General features: G+C 63.8%; 3 protein-coding genes across 3 annotated transcripts; 2 read left to right on the top strand and 1 right to left on the bottom strand.

The window, feature by feature from the left end:
* Positions 1–27: 27 nt before the first annotated feature.
* CHLRE_03g190500v5 (uncharacterized protein) lies at positions 28–7,721 on the top strand. Its single transcript, XM_043061175.1, has 14 exons — positions 28–732; positions 1,179–1,341; positions 1,775–1,913; positions 2,171–2,360; positions 2,797–2,912; positions 3,173–3,361; positions 3,679–3,838; positions 4,257–4,376; positions 4,664–4,718; positions 4,947–5,112; positions 5,574–5,800; positions 6,002–6,171; positions 6,481–6,683; positions 6,898–7,721. Exons 1-14 carry the CDS (start codon positions 208–210, stop codon positions 7,196–7,198), a joined length of 2,724 nt encoding a protein of 907 aa, XP_042926304.1. The 5' UTR covers positions 28–207; the 3' UTR covers positions 7,199–7,721.
* Positions 7,722–7,778: 57 nt separating this feature from the next.
* On the top strand, positions 7,779–11,980 carry CHLRE_03g190450v5 (uncharacterized protein). Its single transcript, XM_043061174.1, has 3 exons — positions 7,779–8,268; positions 8,472–9,552; positions 9,697–11,980. The coding sequence occupies exons 1-3, from the start codon at positions 7,852–7,854 to the stop codon at positions 11,043–11,045; spliced, it is 2,847 nt and encodes a 948-aa protein (XP_042926303.1). The 5' UTR covers positions 7,779–7,851; the 3' UTR covers positions 11,046–11,980.
* Positions 11,981–13,645: 1,665 nt separating this feature from the next.
* CHLRE_03g190400v5 (uncharacterized protein) lies at positions 13,646–17,370 on the bottom strand. The gene is made up of 4 exons (XM_043061173.1): positions 16,994–17,370; positions 16,689–16,730; positions 14,765–15,072; positions 13,646–14,484 (listed from the first exon to the last, which is right to left on the bottom strand). The coding sequence occupies exons 1-4, from the start codon at positions 17,169–17,171 to the stop codon at positions 14,434–14,436; spliced, it is 579 nt and encodes a 192-aa protein (XP_042926302.1). The 5' UTR covers positions 17,172–17,370; the 3' UTR covers positions 13,646–14,433.
* Positions 17,371–19,938: the final 2,568 nt, after the last annotated feature.

Here is a 19,938-nt window from a genome sequence, read left to right as displayed (position 1 = left end):
CATGCGTGCATACGAGGACGGTGGTGTGTTATGCCGCTAGGCAAACAAAAGGCGGATTAATTCACCGTGGCTTGCTGGGGCTTAGGTGCACGTACTCAGGCCGTGTGCAGGCCGAAGTTGCAGTTGAATTTTCATTACATCATCATTTACGTTTATAATAACACGATAGCATCTACCTGAGAGCGTATTGAGCAGCACTTGGAGGAAATGCGCCGGGCGATCGCGCTGGGCGTTGGGCTTGCCCTCCTTGGGCTTCTGCTGCCGGGATCGCTGGCGTTCAAGGAGAATGAGTTTAAGAAGTGCGCCCAGACGAGCTTCTGCTCCCGGAACAGGAATGTGCAGCAGGGCGCCAACTTCGAGATTGTCCCGGCCTCAGTTACGCTAAACACGGCGACGCTGACCGCGACGCTCATGAACAAGCAGGCCAGCAAGCACCTGCAGCTCACGCTGACGGCGCACGCCGATGGCTTCGTGCGCCTGCTCATAGACGAGTTGCCATCAGTGGGCCGCTACCAGGTCCCCAGCGACATCCTGGTGTCTGGGTGGGAGACCCGCAAGGCGGCGATCAAGGAGGAGAGCCGCAGCGCCAACGGCGTCGTGCTGGTGACTGGGGACACCAAGCTGGAGCTCAACTACGCACCGTTCACACTGGCGGTCAGCGTTAAGGGCGTGCCGGCGCTGCAGCTCAACAGCCGCAACCTGTTCAACTTTGAGCACCGCCGCCCCAAGCAGGTGGGGCGTGGGGCGCAAGGGAGTTTCAGAAGGGTTGAGCTAGAGGGGTGGCAATAGCAGGGCAGGTGCTGGAAGGAGCGGTGGCTGATAGTAGGCTGGGGCAGCCGTCGGCGTGTCAAAACCGGGGCAGCCACCGCCGCGGACGGTACGGATGTTGCACTTGTGAGCCAAGCGCACGCCCGCATCCGTGCCCCGGTGCACGCCGCAGCTGCACCCGCCCCCAAACCCCCGCCCCTCGCCTTCCCTCCCAAATGCGCACATGCCTGCCTACACCCCACTCCATCCATCCTTGTTGTACCTGGCGCTACACGTCACTTCCTTCATGCCATCCCCTGTCCCCGCCTCCCCACCTCCCCACCTCCCATCCCCACCTCCCCGCCTCCCATCCCCACCTCGCCACCGCCACCGCCACACCTCCCCAACCCCCACCCGCCTCCGCCCCTCAGGACTCCGACCCTGCGGGCTACTGGGAGGAGACGTGGATGGGCCACACCGACACCAAGCCTAAGGGCCCTGAGGCCATGTCGCTGGACCTGGTGTTCCCCGGCTTCAGCCACGTGTACGGCATCCCCGAGCGCGCCACCAGCCTGTCGCTCAAGGCCACCAACGGTGGGCGCCCCGGGTGGTGGTTCGGGAGGGGTGAGCGCCCAGGGCCGGGGAGGGGGGAGGTGAAGGGAGGGCTGGGCAGGCGTGGGTGCGGGAGGCGAGGGCGGTGCTGGTGGGGCCGGATGCGGCGGTTTGGGGGGTGGCAGGAGCAGCGGGCGCGGGCTGCATGGATGGGTTGGAGGCGTGTGGGCGTTTGAGGGCGGGAGGTTCTGTGCGCGAGCCCAACGAATAGGTCTCAATAGTCGAATTGTAACCAACCCAGGGATGCAGTGCGAGCTTTGGGGGGAGGATGGAGTTCTGACGTGGAGGGGCGGTTGTGGGGTCATCCACGCATAGCGCTCCAGTTCCAGGAAGGGTGGGGTGGTTGCAGGTTCCCTGTGCGCCCGTGTGCTGTCGAACCGAGCTGGTGCCTGCCTCCATTCCCCGTCCTTGACAGGCAACGCTCCGTACGGCGAGCCCTACCGCCTGTACAACCTGGACGTGTTCGAGTACCTGGACGACCACCCCTTCGGCCTGTACGGCTCCATCCCAGTCATGCTGGCGCACAAGAAGGGCCTCACCGTGGGCGTGTACTGGTGAGGCGGCGGCGCGGGGCGGAGGGAGGGAGGGCGGCGGCATGGGGAGGGGCTGTCAACTGGATGGGTGTCGAAAACAAGTACAAATGCACCGGGGTCGGCAATCGACTGTGGATAGAGCGCCTTAGACACAGTCCTGCAACGGTAACGGCTTGAAGCACCTGCGGACGGCAGTCAGATGCGCCACGTGTCCTGGCCTAGACCTGGTCGTTGGCCGCACACCCCTCACGCCGCTGCCCTGCCCTACCGCTTCCCAGGAACAACGCGGCCGAGATGTTTGTGGACGTGGTGAAGGGGCGCGACGTGGGCACGCAGTGGATTGCTGAGAGCGGCGTGGTGGACCTGTTTGTGTTCACGGGCGCCACGGGCCCGGCGGTGCTGGCCTCGTACGCCAAGGTGGCCGGCACCACGGCCCTGCCGCAGCTGTTCTCTCTGGGATACCACCAGGTAGGGGCGTGAGGCGGGCGGAGAGGGCGAGCCCAGGCCGCAGGCGGGTGTTTCCACCATCGCCAGAAAGAGGCACGATGGACAGGGGCCCGAGACAGGGGCTGCAGGGGCCGCTGGGGATGTGATGGGTGTGGCTGTGGGTGTGGGTGAGACGAGGGGCGGCGAGGCTGCGGGTGGGAGGGATAGGCAGCAGGGTTGCAGGCCGTCGGTGCACGCGGAGGTGGGGTTTGAGGTAAGTAGGTTTTAGCCCACATGCACTGAAACCATGTGGGGGTCGTGGCTGTGGCATGCGAGTTCCCTTGCTTCTGTGGCAGCAGGAGTGAAGGTGGGGAACAGCAGCAAGAGCCCGCGGCCTCGGTCTCACCTGTCTTTCACACCGCCTCTGCCCCCTCCCTCCCTCCCGCCTGCCACCCCCCTCCCTTCCTCCCGTCCTCAGTGCCGTTGGAACTACAAGGACGAGGCGGACGTGAAGGCCGTGGACGGCGGCTTCGACGCGCACGAGATCCCCTACGACGTGCTGTGGCTCGACATTGAGCACACCAACGGCAAGAGGTGGGCGGCGGCCAGGAGCGGCGGCGGCGGTCGCAGCGGCGCTAGCGGCGGTGGCAGCACAGCAACGGGGCAGGGAAGGGAAAGGGGCAGGAGGGGCCTACTTCAGACCAAGCCGTGGCGTTGCGACGGCGCGCAGTCCGCAGCGCGGCACCCCCCGTGGGTTGTCCCACGGCCTCCTGCAAACTTCCCACGCGCTCACTCCCCTCCTCCTCCCCTCCTCCTGCTCCTCCCCTGGTCCTGCACTCCCCCCCTGTCCGCAGGTACCTTACCTGGGACAGCTCCCTGTTCCCCAACCCAGTGGCCATGCAGGAGGACGTGGCCAGCCGCGGCCGCAAGATGGTCACCATCGTGGACCCGCACGTCAAGCGCGACTCATCGTACTACATCTTCAGCGAGGCCGAGAGCGCCGGGCACTACGTGAAGAACAAGCACGGCTCGGACTTCGACGGGTGAGGCGGGGTACACGGGCGGGGCTGTGGTTGTAGTTGTGGTGGTGAGGGTGACAGGGGTGGACGACGGGCGCATGAACCAACCGCAACTTCAACTGTAGACCTTCATATCACGCGGCGGGCTGCGGGTTGCCAAAGCCATAATTACCGCAATCTGCAATCCATCCGCCATCCATCCTGCCGTGTGATCACAGCCCTGAGCCCCGACGACCCCCTCCTTTCCCGCCCGCCCGCCCCTCTCTATCCCATGGTCTACCGTCTACCGCTTCCTGATCCAATCATGAATGTAACCCCCACCCGCCCGCTCCCCTCCGCAGCTGGTGCTGGCCCGGCCAGTCCAGCTACCTGGACGTGACCAGCCCCGTGGTGCGCAACTGGTGGGCGCAGCAGTTCACCACGGACAAGTACCAGGGCAGCACCAAGCACCTGTACATCTGGAACGACATGAATGAGCCGTCCGTGTTCAACGGACCCGAGGTGCGGGGGAGCAGGGGAGGCTTGAAGGGGGGGGTTCCACACCTTTCCGAGCACGGAACCAAATGCGGCAGGAATGCCACACAGGCTCGGTATACACACAGGCGACAGAACGTAGAAGGGAGGGGAAGGCACGAGGGGAAGGGGCGGTGTGCTGGGCCCGACCATGCTGCAGAGGGCTTGGTAGGGGTGTGTTTGGGTGGCCGTGCGGCACTCGGGCAAATGGAACATGTTGTTTTCCTGAAGGTGACTGGTACTTGCGCGTAGCTTGAGGCTTCATGTGCTGCCATCACCCCTGTCCCTCCCGCCAACCCGCCGCCCCGCCCCGCCGCCGCTCACCCCCTGCCCTGGCCCCCCGCGCCTTTTTCACTTCTTGCGAAATCATGAATGTAACACCCCCCCCCCACACACACACACACAGATCACCATGCACAAGGACAACCTGCACTACGGCAACGTGGAGCACCGCGACAACCACAACCTGTTCGGCGTCTACTACCACATGGGCACCGCAGACGGACTCAAGCTGCGCGGCAGCCAGGTAGGCGCGCGCGTGTGTGTGTGTGCGTGTGTGTGCATGTGTGCTCGTTCCTGGCAGGGTGCGGTGCGGCGCGTGCCCGTGTATGGCAGAGGAGTACACCGGGGCTCGGGGCGCAGCACAGGAGTGCTGGGTGGATTCGATGGTTCGCCGCGTAGGGGCGATGGAAAGCCGCGTGGGGCGTGCGCGCGCTTTGCGTGCACCTGGGGCCTCACCGGCCGCTCATCTGCACCTGTCGCCTGCCCGCTCCTCTTCCTGCCACTGACGGCGCCCCTGCCCCCGACGTGCAGGTGGACCCGGAGAACGGCGACCGCCCCTTCGTGCTGTCGCGCGCCTTCTTCTCGGGTGCGTGCCACGGCGCTTGCCTGCACCAACTACAGCAACCTTTGCAACACCGCACGTGCATCGACCTGCGCGCCGCCGCACCTCAACTTGCGTGTCGCTCCACGCCTCGATCCCGCCCCTAACCTGTTTCCCCTGCCCACCCAAACAACTTGTCAACATCACCACAGTCTTGACTCTGTATGGAATCCCCCCTGCACCCTCTCGCCCTGCCCGTCCCCGGGACGACAGGCACCCAGCGCGTGGGCCCCATCTGGACGGGCGACAACGCGGCGCAGTGGAGCCACCTCAAGGTGTCGGTGCCCATGCTGCTCACGCTGGGCCTCACCGGCCTGCCCTACTCGGGCGCCGACGTGGGCGGCTTCTTCGGCAACCCCGACGCCGAGCTCATGACCCGGTGAGGAGGGCGGCGAGCTGTGTGTGGGGGGGGGGTTGTAGGTACCAGCCCAAACTAAACCGAACCCAATGCAATAGAGCACGGAGGAGAGCGTGGCCTGTGCTGGCAACGGAGTGGCACGCGGGGGGTTAGCCCACTTAGCGATGGGGGTGGTGGGAGGAGGAGGAGGAGGAGGCGGGGTTGGCGGTGGGCGGAGGAGGACTGGACGAGGCAGCCGGCATGCGGCATGTCCATGCGGCACATATCCTCAAGTGGGAACCACCAGTCCCACACACAATCGGAATCAACCCCCTTCATACTGCATCTCCACCATAACCACCCCGTCTGCGGCCCGCCGCCACTGCCTGACCCGGCATGCCCACACCCCTACCATGCGTTTAGCTAATCCTGGATGCAACCCCTACTCACACGCCGCCCTGCACCCACTCGCCCTCCGCCCTGCACCCACCCTCCCTCCGCAGCTGGTACCAGCTGGGCATCTACTACCCCTTCTTCCGCGGCCACGCCCACCTGGAGACCCAGCGCCGCGAGCCCTGGCTGTTCGGCCCTGACGTCACCGCCCGCATCCGCGCCGCCATCCGCGGCCGCTACGCGCTGCTGCCGCACATCTACACGCTCTTCCGCGCGGCCAACACCACCGGCCAGCCCATCCTGCGCCCGCTGTGGTTCGAGTTCCCGGAGCAGGAGGGTGGGTGCAGCGTGGGGCGGACGGACGGGCCGGGGATAAGCGACCAGTGGGCGCCGAGGGAATGCTGTTGCGCCCATCACCGCGCTGGCCCCACACCCTGGACACACCTTGGCTCCCACCTCCCCATCACCGCCACCGCCTGACGTCGAACTCCTCACCCAACGCCGCCCCCTTTCCGCTCCATCCCCCCCCCCCCCCCAGACCTGTACGCCGAGGAGGAGGAGTTCATGGTGGGCAGCTCCATGCTGGTCAAGCCCGTCACCGCGCCCTCCACCTTCACAGTGGACGTCACCTTCCCCCAGGGCTCCCGCTGGTACGACGCCACCACCGGCGCCCCCGTGCCGCCCAAGACCAAGACGCAGCGCGTCGAGGTGTGTGTGCATGTGCTTGCGTGCGCGCGTGCCGCGTGTTCTAAGCCGTCGGGTCATCATTCTTCGGGTCAACAGCCGTCGCGGCGTCGCCTCGTGCCAGTACCGTACCCTATGTCCCAGCAAACCGCTTGTTGCCCAGCAGCCCGCCTTGTGCCACTCAGTGCTAGCCAGTACTCGCCGTGCCGTAATGCGCCCACGCTCCCTGGCTCTTCGCCGGGCCCCCCATGTTGCTCTCCCGCTCCGCTTCAACTGCGCACCCCCGCCCCCCCGCCCATGCCCCGCCCCCCGCCCCCTCTCCCCCCCCGCCAGGTGAACCTGAACGGCATCCCGGTCTACTACCGCGGCGGCTCCGTGGTGCCCCGCCGCGAGCGCCCCCGCCGCTCCACCGCGGCGCAGCTGGCCGACCCCTATACGCTGGTGGTGGCGGCGGACGACAAGGGCGAGGCGGAGGGCCAGCTGTACGTGGACGATGGCCGCTCCTTCGCGTTCCAGCGCGGCCTGTACCTGCACAGGTGAGAGCACGGGCCGGGTGGCGGGCGGTGGGGTGCTGTGGGGTGTTGAGGTGCTGGGGAGGAGCGGATGCGGCGGGTGTCGTTGGGCGTGGCCATGGGGCGTGGGTGCACTGAATCACACAGGCGCAGGCTTCGTGCAGTCTGTATACATCAAGTGCTCACCAGGCTTTAACATGGTTGCTCCTTTCCTTCACGCGCCCTCACCGACCCGCAGGGACTTCAAGTTCTCCGGCAACAAGCTCACCTCCACCAAGCATGTGGAGCCGGGCGTGCCGGACGGCACCCTCACCGTGCCCACCACCATTGAGCGTGTGGTGTTCCTGGGCCTGCCCGCCGCCAAGAAGGGCTACAAGGCCGTCATCAGCGACGGCGTCAGCGGCGCCAAGCACACCGTGGCGCTGGAGGCGGGGCCGCTCAGCATGGCGGCGGCGCCCGACTCTACGCAGGCACTGGTGCTGCGCAAGCCCGACCTGCCCGTGTCGCACGACTGGACCGTGGAGATTGTGCAGGTGTAAGGTTGCATGCAGGTTTTGAGAGTTTGGTTCGGTGATAGGAGAGAGTGTATGTGTTAGAGGATGTGTCGGAGGAGGGGTTGAAGACGATGGTGAGGGTCGGGTGGTGCGATGGAGGATGTAGGGGCGGTGCGTGGTGTGCAGGGCTGCGGGTGTTTGGCAGTACTTGCGGGCTTGAAGGCTGCCAACGCCTCGGTGAGCAGATTGGGCATATGAGGTATGTGTACTGCCAGGTATTTGTGGCCTGTGTCGCGCTGCAGTTCCTGGGCTCGGGGGCCTCGGGGACCTATCTGGATCTAGCGTGCGTGCGGCGAATGTGTTTCCGATGCAGAATGGTGAGCGCTGGGTTCCGCAACGCGCATTCCCAATTTTTTTTCGTTTAAGATAACAAAGTTGTCAAGAATAACCTTAGTTCCGACGCCTGGACATGTCGCTAGCTTGGCGCCAGGGGCGCTTTCACCAACAAAGGCGCAAGGGTTTACCGCGTTCGCTCGTCCTGGACCGTCATTTGTAATACAAATGCATTCAAGCTTTTGCAGCGTTGCAACAACGTCTAGGGCTGTAGCGTGAGGGCACTAAAGATGGGGAAGAAGAAACAAGGGCACAAACGCAAATCCAGCCACCGGGGCCATGGAGGAGCAGCATCAAGCTCACATATGGAGCAGTCGCCGGGCTCTCGGGGTGGCTCGAGGCGGGCCTCGCTTGGTGGTCCGAATTCGCTGGCGGTACACGACCGGAGCGGGCCGGACTTGCCCGCCTCGCTGCCCTCGCCGGCTCTTGGCCGGGCATCAGGAACACACGGCAATGCCGCCGCTTTGCTCGGCGTCGCTGAGGGCCACGATGCCGACGCCGAGCTGCAGCAGGCTTCGGCTCCGGGGCTGCTGGGCACGCACGGCGGCGACCCCCCGGCCATATTACGTCACCTGGCCCGCGCCTCATCATCCACGAACTGGTTCGGGCCCGCTCGGTCGGCGGGTCTCTATGCCGACGCCTATGACGAGCTACTGGAGGGGCTGACAGGCGCCGACCTGCGCACCGCCACTCTGGTGGTGCAGGCGCTGCGATCCCCCGAGGTGGGCCGGGCATTGTCATGTCTAGGTCCAGGTCCTGTCACACACGGATCCTGCGTGCGCAGTCTGGCCGGCGCTTTGGAAACAGCTTGAGAATAGAAAGCTATGTTTCAGGCCATTGCCAGTGGATGAGATGTCTTGCAAACTGCGTGTGGCAGCCGGGCTCACGTCGTCCCCAACCCTCACGCCAACCCGCGCCGCTCCAGGACCTGTCCCGCCTGCGGCGGCTGGCTGTGACGCACGGCTTCGTCAACGACCGCATTCGGGCCGTGGTGTGGCCGCGGCTGCTGGGCATCACGCCGCCGCCGGGCGGAGGCCTGACATTGGCCCTGGCAATGTCGCCCTCGCTGGCGCCCTCCACACCGGTGGCGGCAGCCGGCAGCACTGCAGCGGCGGCAGTGGCAGAGCTTGCGCCTGCGGTGGTGACGGATATAGGTGGTGACACAGGTGGAGACGGAGGAGCGGGCGCGGAGGAGCAGCGTCAGGGCAGCGAGGCGGAAGCGGGTGAGGACGGCGGAGCTGCGGGCTTGAGCTCGGGACAGGCGGCAGGCGGAGGCGAGGCGGCGGGGGCTGCGGGTGCGGAGGGGATGGCAGCGGAGGCGTGCGGGTGGCAGAGTGCAGCAGCGCAGTCGCCAGCCTCGCCACGCGCGGCCTCCACGCCGCTGCCACTGCAGGCCGCGGAGCTCCCGGCGCCATGCAGGACCGAGTCAGGAGCATTGGCAGGGGGCGATGGGGGCGCCGGCGAGTCGCCCAGGGGGCCCAGCAGCTGTGTGGGTGTGGGCGAGGCAGCGGCAGGGGAGGCAGACACGGCGCGGCGGAGAGACTCGTCGCCAGCAGCAGGAACAGCGGCCGGGGCACGGAGTGAGGACGCGGTCAGCAACGGGCGTGCTCACAACGGAGTGGCAGCGGGGTCAGGGTCGGAGTCGGGGGCTGCAGCTGCAGCCAAGGCGGCCCAGGCAGAACCTGGGTCCGATTCCGCCCCCGCACCAGAACCAGGGCCCAGCTCAGACGCTGGATCGGGTCCAGACGCAGAGCCTCAGTCCCCGCCGCGGCCTGTGTCGCTGCCGCCGAAGGAAGCCGCAGCCGCGGCGGCGGCCGGCGGCGAGCCGGAGTGGGACTGGGACTGGGAACGCTATCTGCAGTGGTCGCAGGCGCCGCATCGGGACGCGGGTGTGGTGGAGGTGGACGTGGCGCGGTCGCTGTGGAGCTTCGCCGCCGACGACGACCGCGAGGCGCGGCGGGCGCAGCTGAAGCGGCTGCTGAACGCGGTGGTGGGCGCACACGCAGGTGCGGCGCGATGCGGCGCGGTGGGTTGTAAGGTTGCTAGGGTCCTCTTGGCGTTTGCGCCTGGCGTGGGGAGCGCAACCCCAACACAGCTGTCTGTCGCCTCCTCGAACCGCGGTCCGCCCTGCTTGCCTGCCCGCCCCCCAGGTGACGTGTACTATTACCAAGGACTGCACGACGTGGCGGGGGTGCTGCTGCTGTCCATGTCCGTGCCGGCAACCCGCCACCCCGACCCGCACCCCCACCACCACCACCAGTTGGCGGCGGGGGCCGCAGCGCACGAGCCGGGGGTGGCCACCGCGCCCGCCGGCCGCCGCCGCCGCGCCAAGTCGGAGCCGCAGCTGTCCGCTGCCTTCGCCTACGACACTGAGGGCCACCGCACCGCCCCCGCCTCCACAGCCGCCGCCTCCAGCCACGCACACCCTGACCCCAATTCCGCCCACGACGCCGCCGGCTCCACCACCACCGCCACCACCACTGACGCCGCGGCGGCCGCCGCCGGCGAGCTGCTGGCGTTCGCGCTGCTGCAGCGGCTTGCCACCACGCACCTTCGCGACGCGACGCGGCCCACCCTGGAGCCTGTGGTGCAGCTGCTGGGGCTGGTGCCGCCGCTGGTGGCCGCCGCCGACCCCGCGCTGGGCCGCCACCTGGGCGCCTTAGGGCTACAGCCCTTCTTCGCGCTGTCCTGGTTTCTGACCTGGTGGGCGCACGAGCTGCACAGCCTGGCGCCCGCGGCGCGGCTCTTCGACTTCCTGCTGGCCTCCCACCCGCTCATGCCGCTGTACCTGGGCGCCGTGGCCATGCGTTCGCAGCGGGCGGCGCTGCTGGCGTGCGAGGAGATGCCGGAGCTGCACTCGGCGCTGACCAACCTGCAGCTGGTGCCCGGTGGCGCCGACGGGGGCGGGGGCAGGCGCGGTGGGCATGGAGGAGGGGCGGGGGCGGGCGGCGCCAAGGCACCACAGCTGCCGGCACTGGAGGAGCTGCTGCGGCAGGCGGAGGCGCTGTGGCGGGCCAAGCCGCCGCACGTGCTGCTGGCGGCGCTGATGCAGCCCAGCCGGGGGCCGGGCGCACCCGGAGCGCCGGCCGTCAAGGGCGGAGGCGCTGGGCTGCGGCAGCGGCGCGGAGCGCTGCCAGCCGCTGGTGACAAGGCTGGCCGTGGCCGTGGAGGCGGCGCGGCGGCAGGAGAGGCGGAGCCAGGCGCCGGGCTTGTGCTGAGCGCCTGTGTGGCGCACGCGGCGCGCATGGAGGGCGTGCCTGCGGTCTGGCATGTGCCGCCTGAGCCGCCGCTGGAGTGGCCGGGGCCGGAGCTGCTAGGCGAGGTGGGCGGGCGCTCCGGCCTGGCGAGGCTGCTGGGCAGGGCGGGGACGGCGCTGGCAGGTCGCTCGCGCGGTGCGCTGTTCTCGACTGCGCTGCTGGCGGGTGTGTATGTGGCGGCGGCGGTGGCCATCGGCTATGCCACCTTCACTCGCGCGACTGAGGGCGGCGGGATGCATTGATGCGGGGCGAGTGTGGAGAAGGAGTGCGATGAGACAGGGTGCCCGGCTATGGCTGTAGCGCAGACAGGTTACCAACTTGGCAACAATTGCTGACAATTGCTCCTTGGGCTCCGCTGGGTAGGACGTCCACGGGCACGCTTGGGGCGAGTGCGCGGGGTTACAAGGTATGCGGAGCAGGGCACCTGGCGACGCCTGGAACCGTGAAGCAAGGCGTGGCGTGCGTTCCACATAAGTTAGAAAGGTTAGCAGAAGCTGGTTACGGCCACGGATATACTTGTCCTTGGAGTTGTCTGAGCACGCCGCTGTTCCAGGCGTAAGCCTATTGGGTTGCTGCAATCGGAGAGAGAGAGAGAGAGCGAAATGCGGAATGCACGGCACATGTTGAATAGTGTGCGTGCGCAAGGCGTTGACTCGAAGGAGGGTAGGCCGCCAATTGCGGCAACGCACAGTAGGTGGGGTTTGGTATGTATGGCGAGTTCGCAGGGGCGGGGCTCGGCAAGAGCATGCCGGTTTGGCAAAAGAGGCAGCTTAGGCTGCGGGGTCAAAAAATAGATAAACCTTCATCCTGGGACAGCTCCAACTAACGCCCAACTAACGCCGAACGAACTCGTGCACGGCACCCCCACCCCCCTCAGCTGCGGTTGGGTGTCGGTAGCTGCCGCGGCTGGGAGCTGGTAGTTGTACGGTGGGCCGGCTGGGAAGCTGCCGAGCCTGGGGGCACGCACACAGGTCGTTGGCATGAGTCGGGTAGCTGTACGGCTGGGAGCTGGAAGTTGCGCGGGAGACCGGCTGTGAAGCGACATGAGTGCATAGGTGTACGGCGGAGGTCAGGGGGTGGTGGCTGGCGGTTGGCGTGGCGCACGAGTGGGAGCTGGCAGTTGCATGTGGTGCCGGCTGGGAAGCTGCGTGTGAGCTGCGTGTAAACTCAGATGGGATGCATGGGGCTGCGCCTTTCCATGAGCTGCATCTGGGCTGCACACGGGATTCACACGGACTGCACTGTAACTGGCGCGGCGGGGCGGCGCCAGCCGTCCCCGCCGCGCTGGGAAGTGGCGTGTGGGATGTGATGGTATGTGATCCAGCCAGGTGAGGACATGGCCGCGTGCGGTGCACTGCGCGCACCAGTGCGGCGCGTCAGTCTTCCTACCTACGATCGAGCTGCATCAGAGCTCACACGCGGCTGCGGCTAACCGGCGCGAGGGGGCTGCACTGAAACTGGCGCGGCGGGGGCGGCGCCGCGCTGTGGGGCGAAAGGAGCGAGGCACAGAAACTCAAGGGAAACTCAGTCAGAACTCGGCGGAAACTCGGCGGAAACTCGGCTGAAACTCCGAAGTCGAACAATGGAGGCTGTTCTTAGTCTTTTTGCTCTTGTGAGTAATAAGCGACTAGCTTCAGTTCTTCATCGCCTTGTGAAGCGCGCGGTAAGCGTCGGAGCTCAGGTCCCCTTGCAGCTGAGCCGCGGGCAGCCATTCAGCCTTGGGAAATCCTTTAAATCTCACCAAAAATTGCAGCTTGCCCTTTACAAATTTGCTGTCCTCGAAGCGCGACCTGCTCACGCTTGCCCTTCCTGCTGCCACGCTTGCCCGCAGGCTTGTTTGCAGGCGCAGCTGGTGGTGCCTCTTGAGCTTCAATAGCGCGCGTAGCCTGCTGCTGAGTTGAGGCAAGAGCACGCGCAACACGCCGCACCTGGCGCTGCTCTATGCTGCCTCTACCTGGCGTTCTACCCCGCCTGCTACCCTGTAGTCAGTTCACGTACCAACAGCATTTCTGACGGGCTATGCAGGCGTCGCTTGCCCTCCACGGCGAACCTATAGCCCTTCTGCCGAGTCACGGTGTAAAAATGTCCTATGAATAGGTGGCCTTCTCCTTGTCGAACAGACCCGTGCCCTCCAACAATCGTACACGGTCACCAGGCTTGACCCCACTCACCACGCGCATGTTCTTAGCATGCTGCCCCTTGTGCAGCGACATCCACACCTGCGAATGCCTCATCAGAGGGCGGAGCCCCCCAACCACGCTAAAAAAGTAGCATTTTTTTGGCCCTGGGTGCCGTGGGTGAGAACGTGGCAAAGCTCTTCTCGCCAGCTGCGGTGGCCCAGGTGGCCAAACCCCGGAAGATGCAAGCGGAGGTGTCTCCTTGGTCTGCTGAGTGCTGCGTGCTGTTGTACAGGTCAAACACCTTGAGCAGGAGGTGCGCTCAACCTGGCGACCCTGCATAAAAAGCAAGCCACGCGCGCTGCACAGGGGCGCCCGGTGCTTGGTCGCAAGAGGGTTTTGGGGCAGTTAGTCACGGTTGCCCGCCCCTACCGACCGAGTCGGCCACCCCGCACCCCTGGTCAGAATTCAGGCTAAGCAAGGCTACAAGTTGTTTTGAGGAAGGCTTCTTGGAAAGGACCTCGTAGAGCCTGGATGGTGGCCCCCGCCTCCCACAGTCCCACCTCCCACCCGCCTCCCACAAAGTGGCACTGTTTTAACCCCAACCACCTACCCGCCCAAATGCGCGCTGGTCCCACTCTGCTGCCGGTTCCCAAGAAACCCCAGCAGCGTATCCTTCTGCCCGACTAGCCCCTGTTGACGCCTCGGCTCGGCTGGTCACGCATCTGCTCCTTGTGTTACAGCTGGTGACCTGCACGCGAGTGGGCGTGAGCGGCATGCGTGCAGCTCTGTCTCATTGATGCCTCGGCTCCGAACAGAGATGGCTTCCAGGGTCGCTACGTACGGCCTCCTCTTCCTGTCACTCGTAAATGCAAATACGGTACCACCAATGCTACAACACTCACGGTACCAATGCTACAACACTCACGCAGTCAGTGGTTTCTAGTTCAAGCTTGTACGTGATGCAACCCAACTCATCATCATTCAGCACTGCCTTGATTGAACGATAGTGTGTCATCGCCCATCACCGCGCCCACCTCTTTATCATCCGCGTTTTCCAGGCCCACTAACCCAATAAAGCAGCTCATTATGCGGGCTGCTCGTCACCACGGCCACAGCTCACTTCATTCTTTTAGCAGCACCCCGCACTCGTCATACTGTATCCTTGGTTGCATGTGCACGCAAGCACCGGCCACCTAAGCATCCATGCACACTCGGCTCGAACCTGCAAACCAACGCAACCACCGAGTGGGCGGAGTGACATGGCTTTCAGCGAAAACAGCCACGACGCCCGTCCACATAGCCACCAAACCAAAGCTTGCGCACTTATTTCACAAACAAGTAACATGGAACGTGAAGCAGCACGCATCCAGAAGTCATCTGCTAGCAGTTGGGTGCAGTACCGTTGTGGATCCAATCATTTCAGGAGTTCGTTGGAAGTTGGAGCCTGCATGTGCCTCGCTTGCATCTATCTCCACCCCTGCAATTCCCAGAATCCAGTACCACCATCGCCTCAGCCATCCTGCGAAGCGTTCACCTGGCCCGTGGTGGACGTTCTGGCGGCCTGCGTACGGAGAAGCGGGAAAGAGAGACATGTCATGAAGGGGGTCACACATATCTATGCAGGGAAGCGCGGCCATTACTCAAGCGAGCTACCAAGGATTAATAACGGCTGTCTGCATCCCTTCCAGCAGGCTACACCCTACTAGCAGGCCACGCCCTACCTACCAACAACCTCAGAACTCCTCTGACCAGCCCACTCGCGTACTTCCGGCCCAAGCCCAAGCCCCACTGCTGCCCACTGACGCACCCTGCACCGCCCAACCGCCCTCTATGCTCCTCACCGGCAGCACGCCTGCAGGGGCCAGATCAAGTTGCTGCTTGGGGCGCTTCAGCCGCGACACGCGGGGCCGGCCAGGCTGCACCTTCAGGCGCTTGACGCAAGCGCGAACCGCTGCGACCACACCCAGGCCAACGCTGGCCACGACCCCGACACCACGCACGCCGTGGTACGCTGTCGCCAGGGCGACGTCGTTGCGTGCGATGAATAGCTTCGCGCACTGCTTGATGTCGTCAAGAGTGCTGACGCCGCGGTCGACCACCAGCGCCAGTACCATGAGCGGAACGGCAACCCAGGCCAGGTGTCGCCCATCTGTTCAGTGCACATGCACAACAGGAAAAACATAAAAAGCACACATAATGCAACAGGCGGCATACCAAGCTACAGATGAGCTGCTCCAGGCACAAGTCGGGTGGCTTTTGAGGGCTGCGGGTACTCCGGAGTTTTGCCCATGCCAACACGTGCAGCGCCACGCGCATTGCTGACCAAAACGGCTACGCGTTTAACTAGGTACTCCGGTAATCCCTACCAAAAGCCTGGCACACAAACCCAGCGTAGACCTGGCTGCACGGCCCTTGATATCCCAGCCAGCCAGCCAGCCAGCCCTACCCAGCCAGCCCTGCCACTGGGTGAGTTGCCGCACCCAGCTACACCCCTACCTTCCCAATCACCACTGGGCAGAATACGCCTACGGGCAGCCACAAGATGAAAGAGAGGTCCAATAACCAACACCGTCAGCACTCTAGCCCTGCAGTCACAACATGCCTAACTCTGTTCAACTCAAAGCTCTACACAGCGCGCGCCCCTCTCAGCTTCCTCCATGTGCGTTATGAACACGCGGCCACGTGTAGCCGCGTGCATATCCAACTAGTTTCGGTGACGCCGTGCAGTGGGGAGCGGGGGGCCCAGCTAACGGTATTCCACACACACGCACATGCGCCCATGCAGCCGGGGTTTGGGGTCCGCGCCATTGCATCTGGGGTGGGGTTTTCCGCGGGCACGCCCCTAACTAATCACATGCCCCCATATGCAATGGCACCGCTCCTGTACTCATACCAACCCAATCGCGTGCCCCACCCGACCCTACAGATCATGGAAATGCTCATCAGTAGCTGCAGGCAGCGCGCTTGCTGGTGCGCTAAGGGAGAACCGTGTGACGCTAGGTTGAAGATGGAATGCCCAATAAGCTTTGCGGATTCCCATTGGTCAGACGATCAGTCGCTCGCCACTATAAGGACACGTTTAGCTGTACATCGCCGTAGTTGCCACCCAAGGGTGCCACGCTCTTCGTGTAGCCCAATGGGTACGTACGCCAAAGCCGCTAGATGCTAGAGCTTAGAACGCAGATGCAAATGAAGTGCAAATGTGAATGAAAGGCACGCGCAGGTTGGAACGGCGGTGCACGTGCCCGATGCATTAAATCCCCTGGTCTGCATCCGCTGTCACCTGTGACCTGGCAACACATTCCTTCGACCGAACCCGACCGAAACCATCGTTGAAGCTCGTCCCGCACCCCTCTATGATGCCGCTCCGCGTCCGGGGCCTTGCCCCAGACCCAAGCGGACCCCTCGCGATCTCTATGCCCACTAATGCGCTACCATAAGGATTATAAGGATTTTAGGTCAGGACTTAGACAACGCAAGGTTTGAAGCTGCAATGAGGAACGTTTTGTGTAAAGGAGACGGACCTGGATGGTGGCCCCGCCTCCCGCTGAATGGCACTGTTCTGATGCCCCGAGCGCGCCACGCCGCACCCCGCAGCCCCCAACAACAACCTATGTGCCAATGCCCACCCTACAGCATCTTGCATTGCTCACCAGCAGCAGCGCTGTTCACGACAGCTCAAACACTTCCGTACTACACCGCCGCAGTTGCGCTAGGGCCGGAGTCTTAGCTCAGGTCAAGTCTGGGCTAGCACAACCAACTCACCAGCTCCAGGCGCGCTCCCCACGCCGAGCCCAGCCGCCGAGGCTGCAAGACAAGGGAGCGGTCAGGGGACCCGTGGAGATTACGAGTTGTTTCAAGTTTCAGGCACGAGAACCCTCCCACTCAGCCAGCGACACGAGCCTCCCGATACTTCAAGCCTTCTCAGCTCCCAGTGATTTAGGCGTTTATCCGGGAGCGGGGAGGTCCTTGGGTTCAATTGCAACCCAGCAGGGAAATTGCCCGCGCTAGGGTTATCCGTGAAGCCGGGCATGCGCAACCTCTTTCCAGACCAACGTCGCCACCCGCACCTTTCAGCGATAGCACGTAGTCTACGTAGGCAGGCAGCAGCCCCGCGTCTTTCAGGCCTTTGTGTGTGGCAATTTGCAGGAGGTCTTCGGAGCGATAGCCGGCCTTCCACAGCGCGTCCACAGCGCTATCGTCTAGTTGCTTCAGGTCAGCCCCAAAGCCTCCAAGAACAGAGCACATCTGCTCCCGCTCCGCCGGACTCACAGCCGTCATATTGTGCTGGACGCTGGCGCCAGGAGAGATGCTGAGCACGACGATTTAATATCAATTCATTCCCTTGCGACTTGCAACTGGCTGGCCTAGACGGTCTGCGATGGGCCTCTATCAAACCGGGAAACAAGGTAGCAGCTATCACGCAAAATGTCTTGGTAAAGATAGCGGTTTGAGGCGGCCCAATGGGCAGCGGGGCTTGAGTTGAGCTCAAGTCTTCATCCGCAGCCTTCATCGCGCCAAACCGTGCTGCAGTAGCTATCACCGCCGCCATCTATGGTCGCACGGCTGCGCCGCCGGGCTGACACGCCATGCGGCTGTGGCCGCGTATGAGGGGGCCCTCGCCGACACCGTGCGGGAGAAGGGGTGCCGTGCGAAGATGTGGAAGACTGGTCCGAGTCAAGGACTCCTGCGGTCACAGCCATGACAGGATGCGCCGGCGGCGACATGGATGCGCCGGCGACATGGATGCAGGAGATCCGGTGTGTCGGGGCCCTGCAATTTCATAGTGGTGTTTGCGATATGGTTCACAGCGGCAGCGGCAGTCCTGCTCACCATGTGCTGAGATGCGCCTAGGGCTTGTGTCATAGGCTAGCATGTGTCTGCATGTGCTTCAGGTATTTTTGGGCTGAGCCCTCCGAGCGCTATATACCTGTATTATATGACCCGTCCTTCCTTGCGCCTCCCGCCCCAGTTTTGCTCCCGGTCCGGTCACAATCGGGCTGGCAAGTTTCGGCGCTTCCTCGCCTCCCATTCCTTGCTTCCAGGCTGTGTCAAAGCAATTCATCCTGCCCATTGCACGTGCTCATAAACTCTCCCCAGCAATTCATGGCCCTGTACGCAAGCTTGCTCCAACCATGGGGGCCTGCACCCCGCCCCCAGGCCATGGGGGCCCCGACCCCTGACTGAGTCGGCAGGCATGGCTCAGCAAGTCGCTCAGAACTTTCGGTATACTTCCCCGCTATGCTTGCCGCCAACATAGTTTGCCTTAGAGACTGCATATCAGCGGGCACCGGATGCTTTCCTCGCGACCTCGCGAAAGTCAATTGTCCATGGACCGCGAAGGCACTTCTCGCTCCGCCCGAATTTTCGCTGCCACCTATTTACATGCAATAGGCATTAACAAATACTATACGTAGCAGTCGCGGTTTGCGCCAGTATGCTATGTTTTGCTGACGCGCGGTTTGCCGCCGCTACATATTCTTTTGCTTTTCATTCACATTTGCTATCCGTTCTGACGTCTGCCTGCCCCTGAAACCCCTTTGCCCGTCGCCTCCCCTGGTCCGCCTCCCCCTCCCCTGGTCCGCCTCCCCCCTCCCCTGGCCCTGCACGCTTTTCTTCGACGCACGGACAGGGGTGTTCCTGGGGGGCTTCGCCCCCCCCCTGGAACGCTTCCCTGGGGGGGCTCAGCCCAAAAAGCATACTTTTGAAGACATTCATGCTCTTCCCCGCTTTACATGTGTTGCAGGTACCAGCTGGTGCCAGCTGTGCAGCGCGCGTGGCTTGCTTTTTATGCAGGGTCGCCAGGTTGAGCGCACCTCCTGCTCAAGGTGTTTGACCTGTACAACAGCACGCAGCACTCAGCAGACCAAGGAGACACCTCTGCTTGCATCTTCCGGGGTTTGGCCACCTGGGCCACCGCAGCTGGCGAGAAGAGCTTTGCCACGTTCTCACCCACGGCACCCAGGGCCAAACAAGGGGTGTCAGCTTTATACAGCTGGAAAATGGGCTGAGCCCCCGTACGCTTGGGAGATAATAGGCGTGTAACGCCCCGTCAGAGCCTCCATGCCGCTACGACGCGCAGGCGCATCGGCTAGGGACTCTCGGGTTGGGGCCGTGCGGGATTTCCCGCGCCACGCATGCGTGCCTTGCCACGTTCCCAAACACCCCAAGCATTTCTTTTGCCTTCTGCCATACTCAACACCTCCCCGGCGCCCCACGCTCGAAGGGCTAGGCGCAGGGCGGGGGCGACCTCGGGGCTTCTCGGCATTCTGGCGCGTCGGCAGGCATGGCTCAGCAAGTCGCTCAAAACTTTCGATATACTTCCCCGATTTGCTTGCCGCCAACATAGTTTGCCTTAGAGACTGCATATCAGCGGGCACCGGATGCTTTCCTCGCGACCTCGCGAAAGTCAATTGTCCATGGACCGCGAAGGCACTTCTCGCTCCGCCCGAATTTTCCCTGCCACCTATTTACATGCAATAGACATTAACAAATACTAATACGTAGCACTCGCGGTTTGCGCCAGTATGCTATGTTTTGCCGACGCACGAACGAACGAACGAACGGACAGGGGTGTTCCTGGGGGGCTTCGCCCCCCCCCTGGAACGCTTCGCTGGGGGGGCTCAGCCCAAAAATGGGCTGAGCCCCCGTACGCTTGGGAGATAATAGGCGTGTAACGCCCCGTCAGAGCCTCCATGCCGCTACGACGCGCAGGCGCATCGGCTAGGGACTCTCGGGTTGGGGCCGTGCGGGATTTCCCGCGCCACGCATGCGTGCCTTGCCACGTTCCCAAACACCCCAAGCATTTCTTTTTGCTTTTGGCAAAATTAAAAACTTCCCGGGGGCCCAAGGTTAAAAGGCTAAGGGCGAGGGGGGGGCCAACTTCGGGGTTTCTGGGATTTCGGGGGGGCCGGAGGGATGGGTTAACAAGGCGGTTAAAAACTTTCGATATACTTCCCCGCTTTGCTTGCCGCCAACATATTTTGCCTTAGAGACTGCATATAAAGGCACTCCG

Source organism: Chlamydomonas reinhardtii, chromosome 3 (assembly GCF_000002595.2).
Source record: "Chlamydomonas reinhardtii strain CC-503 cw92 mt+ chromosome 3, whole genome shotgun sequence".
NCBI lineage: Eukaryota > Viridiplantae > Chlorophyta > Chlorophyceae > Chlamydomonadales > Chlamydomonadaceae > Chlamydomonas > Chlamydomonas reinhardtii.
Note: the sequence above shows the minus strand (reverse complement) of the source record. Positions and strands in the feature narration are given on the sequence as shown.